The following is a 15,575-nucleotide window of genomic DNA, read 5'->3' on the forward strand; positions in this document are numbered from 1 at the left end:
GAAAGTCCTCTTCTCTCTGACTGGAGTAGAACTGCAGAAACAGCAGGATTATTTGAGTTTTGACAGCCAAAATGAAGCTCATCCAGATTAACGAGATAGCTGTAGCCGTAACAAGTTCTTACAGTGTCACTAGCTAATATTGTACTTGGATTCCAAAATAATAACTAATCATATTATCTTCAAAATGAGTTTTTGAAATCTGGATGGGGTAAACAAAAAATGCTGTTTGATATGTTCTCTCATTAGGTTTCTGTATTTTACCTCTTTAGCATCTGAAATTTGTAATCCCAACACATCTAAGCCACACGGATCCTCTTGCCTACCTGCAGGTGCTGCTTTTCTGCATCACTTCTGCTCTGTGGTACCCCGACAACTTGCAGAAACCATCGTTGCTGTAGACGATGGGCCAGTCTACTATCTGAGCGTTTCCCAAGACAAAGTTGGTATCTGTTTGAAAGTAAACAGGGAAGAAGGGCCAATGAACTTGAAGGGGTTGCAGTATTTTCTAAAACAACAATATACAAATACTTAAACTACAGTTTGGGTTGGCGAAAGGTTGAGGCTTATTACATTTGATCTAAATCAAAGTCAAGGGTTGCGTCCGAAATTCCATGCTATTTAGTACGTTAAAACAGTATGTGAGATATTTTAGCATGTCCGAAAACCGTAATATGAAACCAATAGTACGCAAGTTGCATACTATTTCTGGTGGAATATTACAGTATGCAACGCTGGACACTACGGCAGCATAAATATCCCACAATGCATTGCGGTAGGGACGATGACGTTCAAAACGGACAGCTCTGTAACATCAATAACGCTTCAATTTACCTGTAAGTAAAGGATTTCACTGTGCTGGGCGTAATAAATATTTTTTTTCAATTAATTCAGACTGATTCTTACAAACTGTCGTTTTGGTCACATGAGGTTGGCACAGGTTACCATGGTTACACGTCTCCAACCAGCAAGGAGGCTCTCAGGAAGTGACGACGTAAATTACTGTTCAGTACGGCCAAAAGGATATATACTACTGTTTATTCACACAAAAGTATGTTGAATGATAGTACACACATTGGGTATGTCGTGCATAGTGTGCGAGTAGTATTTCGGACGAAGCCAAGGATTTAATGGAGCTGCAACTGAAAAAAATTGCAAAGAAGTTATTGAAAGAATGACAGGACACAACTACGAAGCAAATGTTAGGGCAAAAATATATTTGAAATATAATTTTAAAGTAAAGTTTAAAGGTAAAAGGTTAAAGTGTCTGACCTTGAACATTTTCTATTGTAAGCATATCGTTGTTTGTAGACTTCTTTATAGATTCTTAACTAGGGATGCTCATTTTGAAAGATTTTCTTAACCGATAACTGACCCTAGTTAACCGATTATTAACCGTTAACCAACCGGATTTGTGCCTCTCATGCAGCGGTGTACCAGCTGCAGGAGCACAACAGGTATTGGTTGACGGGAGTCTCCAGTTCACCGTCAGGGAGCGTTAACTTAGCAGCTACGATGCTGCGTGTAGTGTCGCGGACATGCAGCCACTTTCCCAGTAAAAGTCTCCACCACACATTTAGTTTAGTTTAGCAGGTTGTCAGCTGTGTGTCTGCCCGGGGGAACTTTAGTGAGTGGCCAACAAACAGTGTGTGTATTTGTGCTACGTTAGCAGCTCTAGCATTGCCGGAGGCTTCGTGTTCGCCGTCGCACACGTAGTCTGAGTAACTTTAGTGAGTTTCCAACAGACCGTGTGTGTGTGTGTTGGTGGTGAGTGTGAGGTTGTTGGTGTTCTAGCTGTGAACGTAGGTGTAGCAGTGTGTGGACAGTTTATTTGTCGGTGAATAAATGCTACTAAACTACAACTCCTCCACTCCACTCAAGCGAGCCAGAGACAAGAGCCAACTTCCTGTATCCTGCAACTCCGGCTCCGCCTCTTAAGGTGGGCTGTTAAGGTGGACCAGCTTTTCTCCTTTAAGTGACGAGCCGCTCCTCTGAGCCGCTCAGCTTTTGAATCAATTATTAATATTTCTTTTAACAGTTTTAACCGATAGCGTTAATCGGTTTAAATGCTTAATGTCGGTTAAACGGTTAATTATGGACATCCCTATTCTCAACATAAATTTACAGGGAAGAGAGAAAACAAGAGTGCTTCAGCAGATCTACTGGGCCGTATTGGGCGGTTCAATAATGATATGATGGAGGCCACAAAACTTGTATGATTTAACGTCCCTTCATGCCGTATGTTTATTTAAAATGTTTCTTGAAACATATTTCTTGCTTAAAAATGTGTGTTTGTCTTGTAATGTTTCCCCTATATTTAAAAAGACTAACCCTGCCTTTAAGAGCTAACACTTCCAAGATTTTCATTAGTGTCCATGATGGTCTACGGCCCATTACACACTCCACACGGGGTGCTTCTACACAAATGTAGGCCAAACATTCTTTGCTGGTGTAGAAAACATCCCAATGAGCTCCCTTGGCTTTTTTATTAGTAGTTGCTTGTTAGTCGTTCTTATCCCAAAAACATCTTGTGTTGTCTTTTTGTGTGTTGCTGAGGTATGTAACAGTCCTAGTTAGCCGTTTCAGAGGTGTTTGGAGGGTGGGGGGGCAGTGAGTACCTGTGTCTGTCATTAAATGGTCCAATTTCTCGCTGGTGATTATTATGATAAAGCATTCCGTATTGGCAAGTACACTTTATAAATATTAATATCCGCGGTCATCGATTTTTAAATGTCATGGAAAACAGAGTACATTAATTCTCATATGGCATATTCCTTGTTAGCAAAGCCTCCAAGTAAAACGTATTCATGGACAAAATATTAATAAACCTAAGTAATCATTGAGTTGCATGTATATTTTTAATGGCCTATTTTGCTTCCGTCTTATTTTTAAACTTCAGTGACTTTACAAAACATTCACATACTGTTACTCAGAGTCATTATACATGAAATTAAAGGATAACGCTGGTGTTTTTCATTTTAACAGCTGGATTTTTGGACTAAGGGTGATCGAAACAAACATGCAAATGATTGCGCTGTGTAGTATTTGAAAATGGAAAAATATGTAACATTTTGCCTGGGCTTAAAACAAATGGCTACAAACAGAATGCTTGTGTCAAATACCCGACCAAGTCATTTTAAAGGCAAGGACATACATTACCTTTATTAAGCTGATTATGAGTATGATTTGAACAGGCCATCACTTTTTGCCTTTGGTTTGTAAGAAATAAAATACTTAAAAAGCACCATAATCATACTTTCATGACAATCATAGAAGACATTGACAAATTAGACATGTTTACTCATTTACGCATCTGTCATGTTGCCATTATGACATTTAATATCAAATAAAAATGAATGTGCAAGACAATGTGTAAAATGTGTCTAAGATATTACAAATTATGGATTGTTTTTCAGGATTAATTTTTTTGACATAATATTAAAAATGCTTAAAAGTAAAACAGTCTTCAATCCATCCAGAAATTTGGCAAAAGGCAAAAAGGAGCCAATGTAATGGTTTTAAATGGGACGGGAGAAGTGATGATAATTGGGGCTAAAACCTAAAAAAAAAATCTGCATGGCAAATCTCAAAGCAAAGCGCCCTGCTATGCACACAGGCTACAACAATGTGACGACACAGGGGTGAAAGAGCAGGAGAAGGAATCCAAAAACACCTGGCACAAAACACAAATGCCATTTCTTTATACCACACAGAAAAAAATCTTTGATCACGTCAAAATAAAACACTTTGAAATGACAACTACAAGCATGACACAGAATATGAGAACAGACAGAATATAATGCACGAGACGTTCCATGCCAACGTGTTATTTTACAATGATCAGATGAACGGTAATCTTGTGAGTAAAAGCTCCGTTATTGTTATCAGCCCTGGATTTGCTGTGTTGCAGCACATTATCACAAAGGTGTTTAATAATCTCAACATGTCTAATTAGTTGAAGTGCTTTGTAAATTAACAGCATTTGGTATAGAACATTTAGTGGAACATTACAAAGAGATAGATAGCTACAGTAAAGAAAACAGAAGCAGCACACCAAACTAAACTTTATAGTACCTGTCTGTCTATGTGACAGTGTCCAAACTGAAATGTTTGAAAAGGAAAGAAGGTTAACAGATTACAGTGAGAAACATTTGGTGAATGTCAGACAAAAAAGATGAGACATGTCAACCAAAAAAGTGAGACAACACCACTGTGAATTCAGCAATCTGTGCTGTGTTGCTCCAACCTGAAGGTTACATGCTAAAATGTGACAATTCAACTTATTTGTAAGAAACTGAACTCAGAAACCAGCTGACTGACACACAGCTAGCCTTGACTGTTGCAGCTAACATGTTCGCATACAGTTGCTCACTTACTTCCACATGCAGCAGACCTGGAGCAACTTAGAACTCATTTGGAGTCATGTTTCTCCAAGTTTGTGTCTCTGCAAACCTGAGACTTTGAAAGTTGTTGAGATCAAAACCTGAGCTAAAAGAGAGAGAATACTGGACTACATTCACCAGTTGGACAAAAATACAACTCCAAATGAATAACGTGCTCCATAACTGCTGAATGTGTAAATAATCAACTGTTTGGCGACAAGTTGGCCATATCAACTTAAAAGGTGAGGATGTGTCAATGTTGTGTTAACTTTCCACTGCAAAGAAAATCAATTATTGCAGGTTTAAAGACTTTAAATGAGCCTTTTCAAATATAAAGCAGTGTAGCAGAACTGTTGAGGCTAATAGGGCCAACACAGTCTCACAGCCGTTTGTGAAATAGTCACAAAATTAAATACATTTTCAATTTGTGTACATAGACACAAATTTCCCTTTTTTTCGTGACGCTCCGCACAACTTTCAACAATGGATTTTTCGTGCATTTTTCTACGAATGTCCAGCAATTCCCTCTCCAGTCTTTTCAAAATAAAACTACTTAGTCAGGTTTAGGAAAAGACGGACTTGGTTAAGGTAGGGGACAAACTACTTCGGTTTAGGAAAAGAACACGGTTTGGGTTAAAATAACAGCGGAAGTGGCATCACTTATGTACGGAAGTTACGTGACAAAAACTGCTTAGTTAGCTTTAGGAAAAGATTTCTGGTTTGGGTTAAAATAACTTTGGAAGTGCCGTAACTTAAGTACAGAAGTTATATGACAAATAAATCAACTTTGATGGTGGTTTGAAAAAAAAACATGAAATTCATGTCTATGTACACAAATCAATACATTCAATTTGTGACAATTTCACAAACTGCTGTGCAACTGGGCTGATAGAGCACAAATGTAACCAGTAGCACCAGTATGCTATTCATGCTATAGTTGCTTTACCCTACATTTTCTTTGCTGCTGCTCATTTTTTAACATTTCAACACGCAAATAAACTTAGAGCTACATAGGATATAACTAGCTTCATTTATGAGACCCACCAACAAATTTGATTTTGAGGTCCCCCATAGGTATTATTCCGCTCATTGGCTACATTTCACATTAGTGCCGTTTGCTTTATTTACAGAATCTCAAATAGAACAGAGCCATTACCAAGGGAACATTTAGAGAAAAATATGTTATGTAAAAACAGACTTCTGTATGCTATTCCTTATATTTAAAGTTAAATTTAGGTGGCGAACTAGACATGAATCTGAAAATCTGAAATAGATACAAAAACACTCCAATCTTGAACAGTGAAAGTTACAAAGAAAGGAATATGTCATTGTTTGTGAACGCCCACCCACCACCACTGTGTCTCTTACGAGTCGCTCCGCTGTGTCTCAGTGGCATCCAGCCGATTATAGTCTTGGCTCTTTTGTTTCTAGTTCGGGAGAGATTTACTGCTCACTAATCCATGGACCGCCCAAGGTCAGAAGAAAAACATATGTGCTTGTGTTTCTAAAGGTTGGATTTTCCATTTTCTTTTTTCATAGACTATATCATAGACCTGATCCAGATTCTCAAACTGTTCATCTAAAGAAAGCCTTGCTTTGGAGTGATGTATTCACCCTTTCTAAACAAGTTGTTCCCTTCTGGCATAACACATTGTAATGTAGATGTGTGCTACAGGGGCAGACTGAGGAGTGCATACACAGACACATAAGTTGGTACACCTCTGGGGGAGCTGACCATAAATTACAGAAAAAAAACCAAACCTAATTTTAACCAAACCCCATTAAAAAAAGAAGTCATTATAGCTCAAACCAATTAGCTGGTGTTGGGCCCCAAATGTGGTTCGTGACAGAATCACACACAACGCTGCTGGTTCTGTTTCACAGCTAGCTGCCCAGTGTCAGAACTCTCCAGTCTGTCCTGTCACTTCCCATCTGATCTAATAATACAGAGAGGCCAAAGGATTACTGACACCCAATGTCCAAAAATACTGGAGACCTCCATCAGAGTCTGGTAAGCTTCAGGTTTCAAACAAGGTTCATTGTCTTCACATCTGGACAGCATACTGTGCACTAAGTGGCCAAAACGGATCTCATTTGTCTCACTTTTTCTTTTGACAAATTACATGTAAAACAATAAAGTATACATAAAGAAATATAGGCCTATATTGTACAGGAAGACCTCATCACTGTTAGTAATCCTGCCTACCGCAATATTAAAACCTGCAGTAGGAAGAATGGTTTTGGAATCATTTGGCGAAAATTCCATAATAACCTTTCAGCATATTGTAATTCAAGTGTTCCGAGAGAAAACTAGACTTCTGCTCCTCCTCATGGTTCTGTTTTCAGACTTTAAAAAGTCTAGCCCGACTTTGGCCAATCACAGGTAATTTCAGAGAGAGAGCGTTCCTATTGGCTGTTCATTCAACAGAAGCAGCTGTCAATCACTCGTGAACTCCGATCAAATGGTCAAACTGGGCAGCGCCGATCAAATATGAATCAATATTCTGTTACTGTAATGCCTATTTGTCGCGTAAATGTTCTCAGAAACATCTTGTAGTGTACTGTTTAGCTGTAAAATGAGAATGTTTGCACCGGCTGGTGGGCGGTGCTTGATATTTCCTCAACTGATCTCAACATGGCAGCCGGGTCCCAAACTTTCTCCTTCTCAGACAGCTAAACAGTACACTACAAGATGATTCTGAAAACATTTTATGAAATAGAAATAGACATTACAGTAACAGAATATTGATACATATTTGATCAGCGCTGCCTAGTTTGACCGGAGTTCACAAGTGATTGACAGCTGCTCAGAGACCGCAAGGCTCCAGCTTGGCTCTGATTGGTTGTTTTCCCTCCGGTCTATGAAGTCTTGCTTTCAGATTACCTGTCTCATGAACTAATGTCAGTGACTGTTTTATAAAAATAACTTAGTTTTTTAATCATATTTGCTCCAATTCTACCCACTGCAGCTTTAATATGTTTGGATCACGCTACTGGTTCAAACTGACAGATTTGTGTGCTGAAAGTTTTCAAACTGTTTTAAACAAGGTTAGATGAAAGCCATTACAGTCAAGCAAATTATTCAACCATTTAATCCATATCACTATAATACAATTACATCCTCCCTGTTGGCATAGTTACTTGATGATGGTATAAAGTCTTTTAGGGCCTAGTGTTGTTTCAGTGGTGTTATTATGCACAAAATGAAGGGGGAAAAAAGAGATAAATAGTCTTAATTATAGGCCCAGCTTGAGGTTTGGTTGGCCTCCAGTTCAACACTTATTCACATGTTGTTGGTTAATATGCATTAAATGATCTTTAAAAGGCAAAGACATTAGAAACAAAAGCCTGATAGTTTAAATTCAAACCAATCTGTAGCTAGAAAGGGAATGGTGATGAACATATCAAAGTCCTTAGTGTGCTTTCACTATGCTGAGCTGATCTCTGTAGTCATAGTTCTACATGTCTTTAGGCCCATGTTTACATTGCGTTCACATTAAGACTGTAGGAAGTATCCAAACAAGACATTTCTGGTACATATCATTTTTCAATTAAGACCTCCAGTGGTCTTATGTAATCAATAGGCTAGTAGCCTGTTTAATGATTGGAGTAACCTGCTGTCTTGTCTGCTCTCCATGCACTCCCGCACGGATTCACAATCAGGAACAGGAGCTTTAATTCCTTCTCTCATTCTGATACAATTATTTTTTTATTTTTTTTAACTCAAGTAGTTTTTTTCCCCTTTTGTTACGTAGCTCAATGAAAAAACGAACTTTTGAATACACAGGAAGGAAAGGGCTCTATCACTAATTAGCCTCCTTCATTCTTCACTTTGGTTAATTAGTTGATTACCTTGATTAGACAGGCCGGCGGACAATCAACGTGCCTGTGTTTCAAAGACAGATTTCATGTGGAAATCTCTCAGTTCAAAGTGCCTCGTTCATCCTCATCCTTACCGTTCGACCGTCTGACAATATTCTCCAAAAAAGTATTCTGAGGGGCCACAAGTCCCCTCCGGCCCCCCGCCATGCTGCCGCTTCACTCAGCCGCCTGATCTCCTCCGCAGCTCAGTCTCTACTCCTTCATCTGTCCGTCTTCATGCTCTCTCTCCGGCTCTGACACGCTGCGTGGATGTGTTGGAGAGAGGAGCTGCTTGTCTGGTCTGCTCCTCAGCTCTCCCTCCTCAGCCCGGTGCGGTGCGTTGGCGCCTTTTTACGCACCTCATCATCCAGGAGACGAAAACAACGGCTGTGCGTACCGCGCCGCACGGTGCAGGAGGGGCCGCGGCACGGTGCAGGAGGGGCCGGGCTCTGCTCCTCACGGTGCGGCTCTGACACGAGCTGGAGCTCCATCTGCTGGAGGAAACACCTGCCCTCAATAACATCACACAGGCTTTACCAATCAAATAAGCATCCCAACAGAGAGGATTTAAATGGATCAGGATAAAATGGATTAAATGGTTGAATCACTTTCTTCACTGTAAAGGCTTAAAACAGTTTGACAACTTTCAGCACACAAATCTGTCAGTTTGAACCAGTAGCCTAATCGAAACATATTAAAGCAGCAGTGGGTAGGAATGGAGCAAATAAACTGTGAAAAAAAAGTTCGGAAACCTGTGTTTGGTGGATTATTTCTCTGTTGTTACAATGCTAATGGTCATTGTATTTTACATGGTTGGAAAGCCTGTTTATTTACCTTCACAATGATGTCCAACTTGTAAGGATCATGCATTTGTGGGATGAGCAGCACAGCTGTAGCAGTAGAATAATTAAGTTTGTGACCCCGACCGCCATGATGAGATAAATTGAGGAAATACCAAGCACCGCCCATCAGCTGGAGCAAACTTTCTCATTTTACAGCTAAACAGTACACTACAGGATGATTCTGAAAACATTTGAGGAGAGAAATAGGCATTACAGTAACAGAATATTGATTCATATTTGATCAGCGCTGCCTAGTTTGACCGTTTGATTGGAGTTTGTGAGTGATTGACAGCTGCCTTCGTTGATTGAACAGCCAATAGGTGCGCTCTCTCGCTGAAATGACCTGTTTATTAATTTAAAAAGGATCCCCGTTAGCTGATACCAATGGCAGCAGCTAGTCTTCCTGGGGTCCAAAATCAAGTACATTACATTTATCACATACATACTATATACAACATCATATTTGTGTTACGCTAATAACATTCACATTTTCCAAACATATATAAATTTCACATTCATTCACATCATCCACAACCATTTAGCCTCAAGGCCCATCATCAGTCTCCCGTCTCGAGCCAGATGTTCTAAAGCCTGAAAACAGAGCCATGAGGAGGAGCAGAAGTCTAGTTTTTCACTCAGAACACTTGAATTACAATATGCTGAAAGGTTATTATGGGATTTTTACCCAATGATGCCAAAAACATTCTTCCTACTGAAATTTTAAGTCAAAGTTTGAGGTACTTGGACTTGAACAATTTCTTTTTCTGCTACTTCATACTTCTACTCAATTACAATACAGAGCGAAATATAGGGGAGAGTGGGGTCGGTTGCGACAGGGGGTCAGTTGAGATTAGCAAGTTAGAAAGCCATGCTCATACTCAGCCACACCCTCTTCACTTTCAACCTCAAAGTGGAGCCCTTCCTCACATGTTATTCACAATTTTGAAATATACGCGTCTAAGTACATTTTTGGCCATTTTGTTATTTTTCTTCTACCATACTATTTTTAATTTTGCCACATTAAAAAAGTATATTATTGTAAAGCTTATTTTCTGGCCTACGAGTTAACACTAAGTAGAACAAGACCATAATTAATTTGATCAATTACACCTGTGTTTACCTTGCAATCACGTCAAAATGGCTGCTAGGAAAAGGGCCTATTGAATAAGACCCACTGTAAAGCCACTGAGGGAATGTTTACTCAAGTGGCAGCCATTCAGAAACCCTTTTTTGCCAAATTCCATTTCTCAGTAATTTATGAAATTATAATAATTTTATAAATCTTTTCTTTTTCTCAAAGAAATATGTGAACAAGTGACATTGTAAGGTTTTGTCAATGTAAATTATATATAATTTATATTTCAATCTCAGTGCAAGGTGTCCCAACTGACCCTCCCCAACGTCCCAACTGTCCCGGGGAGGCAGAATTTGGGGAAAATGCACTCCTTGTAAATTTAACAAAATTGTGCCTTTCACATTTGGGTTGGGCCCTAAAAAACACCTGTTACTGTTCAGGGATCAAACTATTTTTACAACTGTTCAAGTAGTGTGAGTAATGGAAGATTATTTGTAGGGCTGTCAATTGATTACAATTTTTAATTGCAATTTATCGCATGATTGGACGTAGTTTATCGTGATTAATCGCAAATTAATCACACATTTCTTATCTGATTAAAATGTACCTTAAAGGGAGATTTATCAAGTATTTTATACTCTTTAACAACATGGGAGTGGACAAATATGCTGCTTTATGCAAAACTGCATGTGATTATCATAAAGTGGGCATGTCTGTAAAGGGGAGACTCGTGGGTACCCATAGAACCCATTTACATTCACTGATCTGGAGGTCAGAGGTCAAGAGACCCTTTGAAAATGGCCATGCCAGTTAAGCCTATCCTCACCAAAAAAAAATGTTGCAACGTTATTTAGCCTCCTTCACGCAACTAGTATGACATGGTTGGTATCAGTGGATTCCTTTTCTAGTTTCATATAATACCAGTATTATATGGTATGAGTCCGCTACAACCTAAAATCACAATTTACGTTAAAGCGTTAAAAAAAAATTGTCTTGAGTTAACTTTGACAGCCCCAGGTATTTGGTGTCTATACAAGTGCCAACCGACCCCACTCTCCCCTAGTTTTTACTTCACTACATTTTACAAATATACTAGTTACTTTACAGATTAGGATTTTACATAAAAGAATAGGCCTATAAGATTATGAAATGCATTGTTAAACCTTTTCAGCCGTTTTTCTGCAGAACCTTCTGATACTTTAAGAACATTTTGCTGCCAAGATTTCTGTATTTTTACTTGAATGCAGTAGAGAAAGGTTAAGATGGTTTCTTTTTCCTGTAAAAGACCTTATTCTTCTGGTTGTCGACAAGTTCATCCTCTTTATTGTTGAGTTGTTCTGTTATGTATTGAGCCGACGCAATTTAAACATATATATATATTTTTTTTAAGAATTCAGGCAGGTAATATTTAGCTATTAAAACAGTGAACTGTCTTAATGAGCTTATTTCAGTTTAGAGTGCGTGACCAAACTGAGAAAATCTGTTGGGAAAGCTTCCTGCAGTCGACCCAAGAAGATTGTTAGGAAGTATTTCAGGGAATCATCGCTTACAGTCAGGTTCTTAAAATGGGTGTCCCAAAGGAGCAGCAATACTGAGACATGGATTTTTTTCCCTTTGACTGCTGCAGTAGAATTGGCCCTTTCATAGACTGCACTTTCCCCACTGGCTCATTAATCCTGTTCAATTATTTTGGACCCTGCAGCGCCCATACTAAGACATACCTCAAATAATTCTCCTGGTGACAATGAACATTTCCATCAAAATTAAACAAATACAAAGTATAAAAATAGTCTAATTAAAAAAAAAAAAAGGTCATGAAATGTTTGTCACACCTGTGGTTTCCCTGCTGGTTTTCTCTCCTCTCACTTTGTTCACTGGGTTCACCTGTTGTCAGAGGTGTAAATCAGACTGTTACTATGGATACCAGCAGCGCTCTGTGTGCTGCAGAGAAGCACTGGATATCACAGTTTTATGCCTAACCAATGATAAAGGTTAAAAAAAAAATAGCTGAGCCATGCTGTTGTTTGTCCACTCAGTAGCAGGGCACACATTGGTTGATGGCTAGTGAGGGAAGGTAAAGTGTTAAAACAGCTCCTTGTTCATGGATCTATCGAAGGGCTGATGATTGCTGAGTCAGTGTTTGCCTTGTGTTTTATGGTGCACACGCCTTCTACGTAGCTTTCTAATAACCATGAAAGGATATGAAACTCAATTGCGGGTGACTATGATAATAACCTTCTGGCTCCTCCTCATGTATTAGTGTTGGAATGTAAAGGGGCTGATATATGACTGTTATCAAACCAGCCATCTACACAGTAGGCTATCTTGCATGTGAACAGATTGCAGATGGAGGTTTCATTGAGGGTCAATTTCCTGCACAATGACTAATAGGTAATAGAAGTCCAGCAGTCAGTACAGCCTATTATTCCCAAACAGAAGCAAATTACTAAGATTTAAAGGTCCGATAATGTAGAAAGTGAGATTTTCATGTCTGTTATATTATGAAGCAGGTTTAAGTGATATATAAATACTGTGAAAGTATCAAAACACTCAATCTATGGAGAAATACACACAGCCCGCATTCAAAAACTGTGCGTTTGAAAAGAGCCGTTAGAATTTCTGTTCATTTGTGATGTCACAAATATACAATATTTAGACCATTTCACAGCTTTAAATGTAAACATTCTAAATGTGTCCCAGTTTATTTCCTGTTGCAGTGTATGCAAATAACATCAGCTGACAGGATGTTAACATGGACCCAAGCTTTTGCCTAGCAACGCAATTCCGTTGCCATTCCGTTGAAATGCACTAAAACTGAGTGTTTCAGACAGAGGGTAAACACAGGTATATTCAGGCAGACAGTATGAGGAAAATAAAGTGTTTTTTGAACATTAAAACAGGTAAACATGTTCTAATAGAAACCCAAAATACAAGCATGAACCTGAAAACGAGTACGATATGGGACCTTTAAGAGAATCACAGTTCTCCCCACTACAGCAAAAATGTTCTGATGATCCATTAATAAAGTGAGAGCATTTCTACAAACCTTTAAAATGTGTTCCTTCTGGATTTTCTAACTTCAAAGGGATTAAACACTCTAGTTTCTGGGTTTGCTGACAGTCACAAACCCCTTAACAGTCCAACGGCCAGCCCGGACGCTATTCTGTCTTTCAGAGTTTGCTGCGGGCTGAGTTACGGTCTTGGTATCATGTGAAACTAGAAAACCTACGGAATCCATTGGTGCAGCCAACCAACCATGTCATACTAGCTTGTCAGGAAGAACACTAAATAACGCTAAAGCCCGGGCCACACAGCGCGCATCATGCTCGCGTGACGGCAACGTCGCGTGTTGTTTTTTATTTCGGCGTCCATGTTAACAGGTTAGAGTGGACACACTGCCCGCATGAGACGCACGTCAGACGCACGTCAGACGTGCGTCTATTTTATAGAATAGAAGGCTCGCCTATTTTTCACGCTTGCCGCTTACCTCTCGGCTGCGTCTCCCAGCAGCAACAGACAGTAAAGGTGATCTATTGACAGTATATGAGCAAGATTACTACAGTTTCCATGTCTAGACATCTGTAGAATATGTCACTGACCATCAATATTTTACACTTCCTATCTAGATTTCAAAATAAAAGTCCTCTAGCGTTTTTAGTGCACAGAATCATTCATTCATTAACACAATGCTTTTATTCTGAAATACTCTAAATAAAGCAGTTGTCTGCTTGCAGGTTTCCATCAAGTTAATATAGTACAGGCTTTTAATTATGTAAACACTGTAGTAGTCATAGCAGAAACCCTGCATATGCTATACATATAATAGACTGGGTTAATAGGTTATAAGAACATCAGGGGATAGTTGGCAGTATTTTTCCGATGCGCTCTCTCTCTCGCTCTCTCTCTCAACAAACACCACGTAACTTTATTGTTCTTTCTTTTAGAGGTGTTATTTAATTTTTTTAAAGATATTTAATAATAATTTTCGTTTTCTAAAGGTTAACAAATAACGAAACTGTTTATTTTGCTTTGTTTTATAATAATAAAAAAAAACACTTTACTTATTTATCATTCTGAAATACTTCAGGTGTTTTTCTCCATCAAGGCGCAGTTCAGCAACAAGGTGGTGAAAAGCTCCAAGTTGCCTGAGATGTCGGAACATCAGCATTTATAATGTAAATTGCTGTCCCGCCCCAGATGTAAATTAAGTCGTTTTCGATAAAAGCCGCAACCTGGAATGCTGTAGAACAGGAACCCGAAACCCCCTGGAAATGTTGTTTAAAACTGTGCCAGTCAAAGTGAAGAGGGATTGCTGTAGGCTCTCTCTTACTACTAATGTATTTATTTATTTTTTTGTATTAATATATAGCCCACAGAAATCCCTCTTCACTGTCAATGAAGAGGGATTTATATATATATATATATATATATATATATATATATATAGCCCATAGAAATCCCTCCTCATTGTATATATATAAATCCCTCTTCACTGACAGAAAAGAGGGATTTATATGGGCTATATATTAATATTTATGTATGAATTTATTTGCTTGTTTTTAATAATATTTACAAATTACCACACAGTTCTTACCCTTTTTTGTCTTAAATAAATATAAATCACATTTATTATGAAGTTAAATGGCCATTAAAAGGCAAACTCTATGTAGAAAGAAAGGGCTGTCAGCAACAGCAAAAACACAGCTGACAGGTAGCTCCGGGACGCTCCCGAGACGTGGGTAACTTGCGTCTAGTGTGAACACCCTAGGTGGGCATGACGCGGCCACGACGTGACGCTGCCGTCAGGCGAGCATGATGCGCGCTGTGTGGCCCCAGCGTAAGAAGGCATGGCCATTTTCAAAGGGGTCCTTTGACCTCTGACCTCCAGATATGTGAATGTAAATGGGTTCTTTGGGTACCCACGAGTCTCCCCTTTACAGACATGCCCACTTTATGACAATCACATGCAGTTTTTGAATGCAGTATAAATGTGTTATTTTCTCCTATTCTAAAATGATGTATTTGAATATTTCTGCATCCTGGGGTCCCTAAACAGTCTGGAATTACATCAATTGGGTGTCACTGTAAAGCTGAGACTCTTGTGGATCCAATGAGGCCAACTGTATTCATGTGTGATGATGTTAGTCCCCATAGTCGCTATGTCATTGTAGTGAGACCGTTTTTTGGAACTTGAGCTCACTGTATAAAATGACCTGTTGTGACCTCTAGGATAATCACAGCCTCATGAAACTTTACAACCACAAACTAGAGACCTAGAGCATTCAGAGCATGGATGGACCAAACTAGAGACCTAGAGCATTCAGAGGATGGATGGATCAGACTAGAGACCTAGAGCATTCAGAGGATGAATGTATCAGACTAGAGACCTAGAGCATTCAGAGGATGGATGGATCAAAC

At 39.0% G+C, this 15,575-nt stretch overlaps 1 protein-coding gene across 5 annotated transcripts in view; it reads right to left on the bottom strand.

Moving 5' to 3' along the window:
- Positions 1-8,657, bottom strand: part of kcnh1a (potassium voltage-gated channel, subfamily H (eag-related), member 1a) — a 66,069-nt gene extending 57,412 nt beyond the window's left edge. For 2 of the 5 annotated variants that reach the window (XM_074645277.1, XM_074645275.1), the window contains exons 1-3: positions 8,336-8,657; positions 4,072-4,098; positions 324-447 (exon numbers count right to left, since the gene is read on the bottom strand). In XM_074645277.1, coding sequence (XP_074501378.1) covers positions 324-447; positions 4,072-4,098; positions 8,336-8,408 — 224 coding nt within the window. In that variant the 5' untranslated portion in view covers positions 8,409-8,657. Of the gene's footprint in view, positions 1-323; positions 448-1,071; positions 1,140-4,071; positions 4,099-8,335 lie in introns of all 5 variants that reach the window. The other 3 variants (XM_074645278.1, XM_074645276.1, XM_074645280.1) reach the window with 2 other exon arrangements.
- Positions 8,658-15,575: the final 6,918 nt, after the last annotated feature.

Source organism: Sebastes fasciatus, chromosome 9, assembly GCF_043250625.1.
Source record: "Sebastes fasciatus isolate fSebFas1 chromosome 9, fSebFas1.pri, whole genome shotgun sequence".
Taxonomy (NCBI): Eukaryota; Metazoa; Chordata; class Actinopteri; order Perciformes; family Sebastidae; genus Sebastes; species Sebastes fasciatus.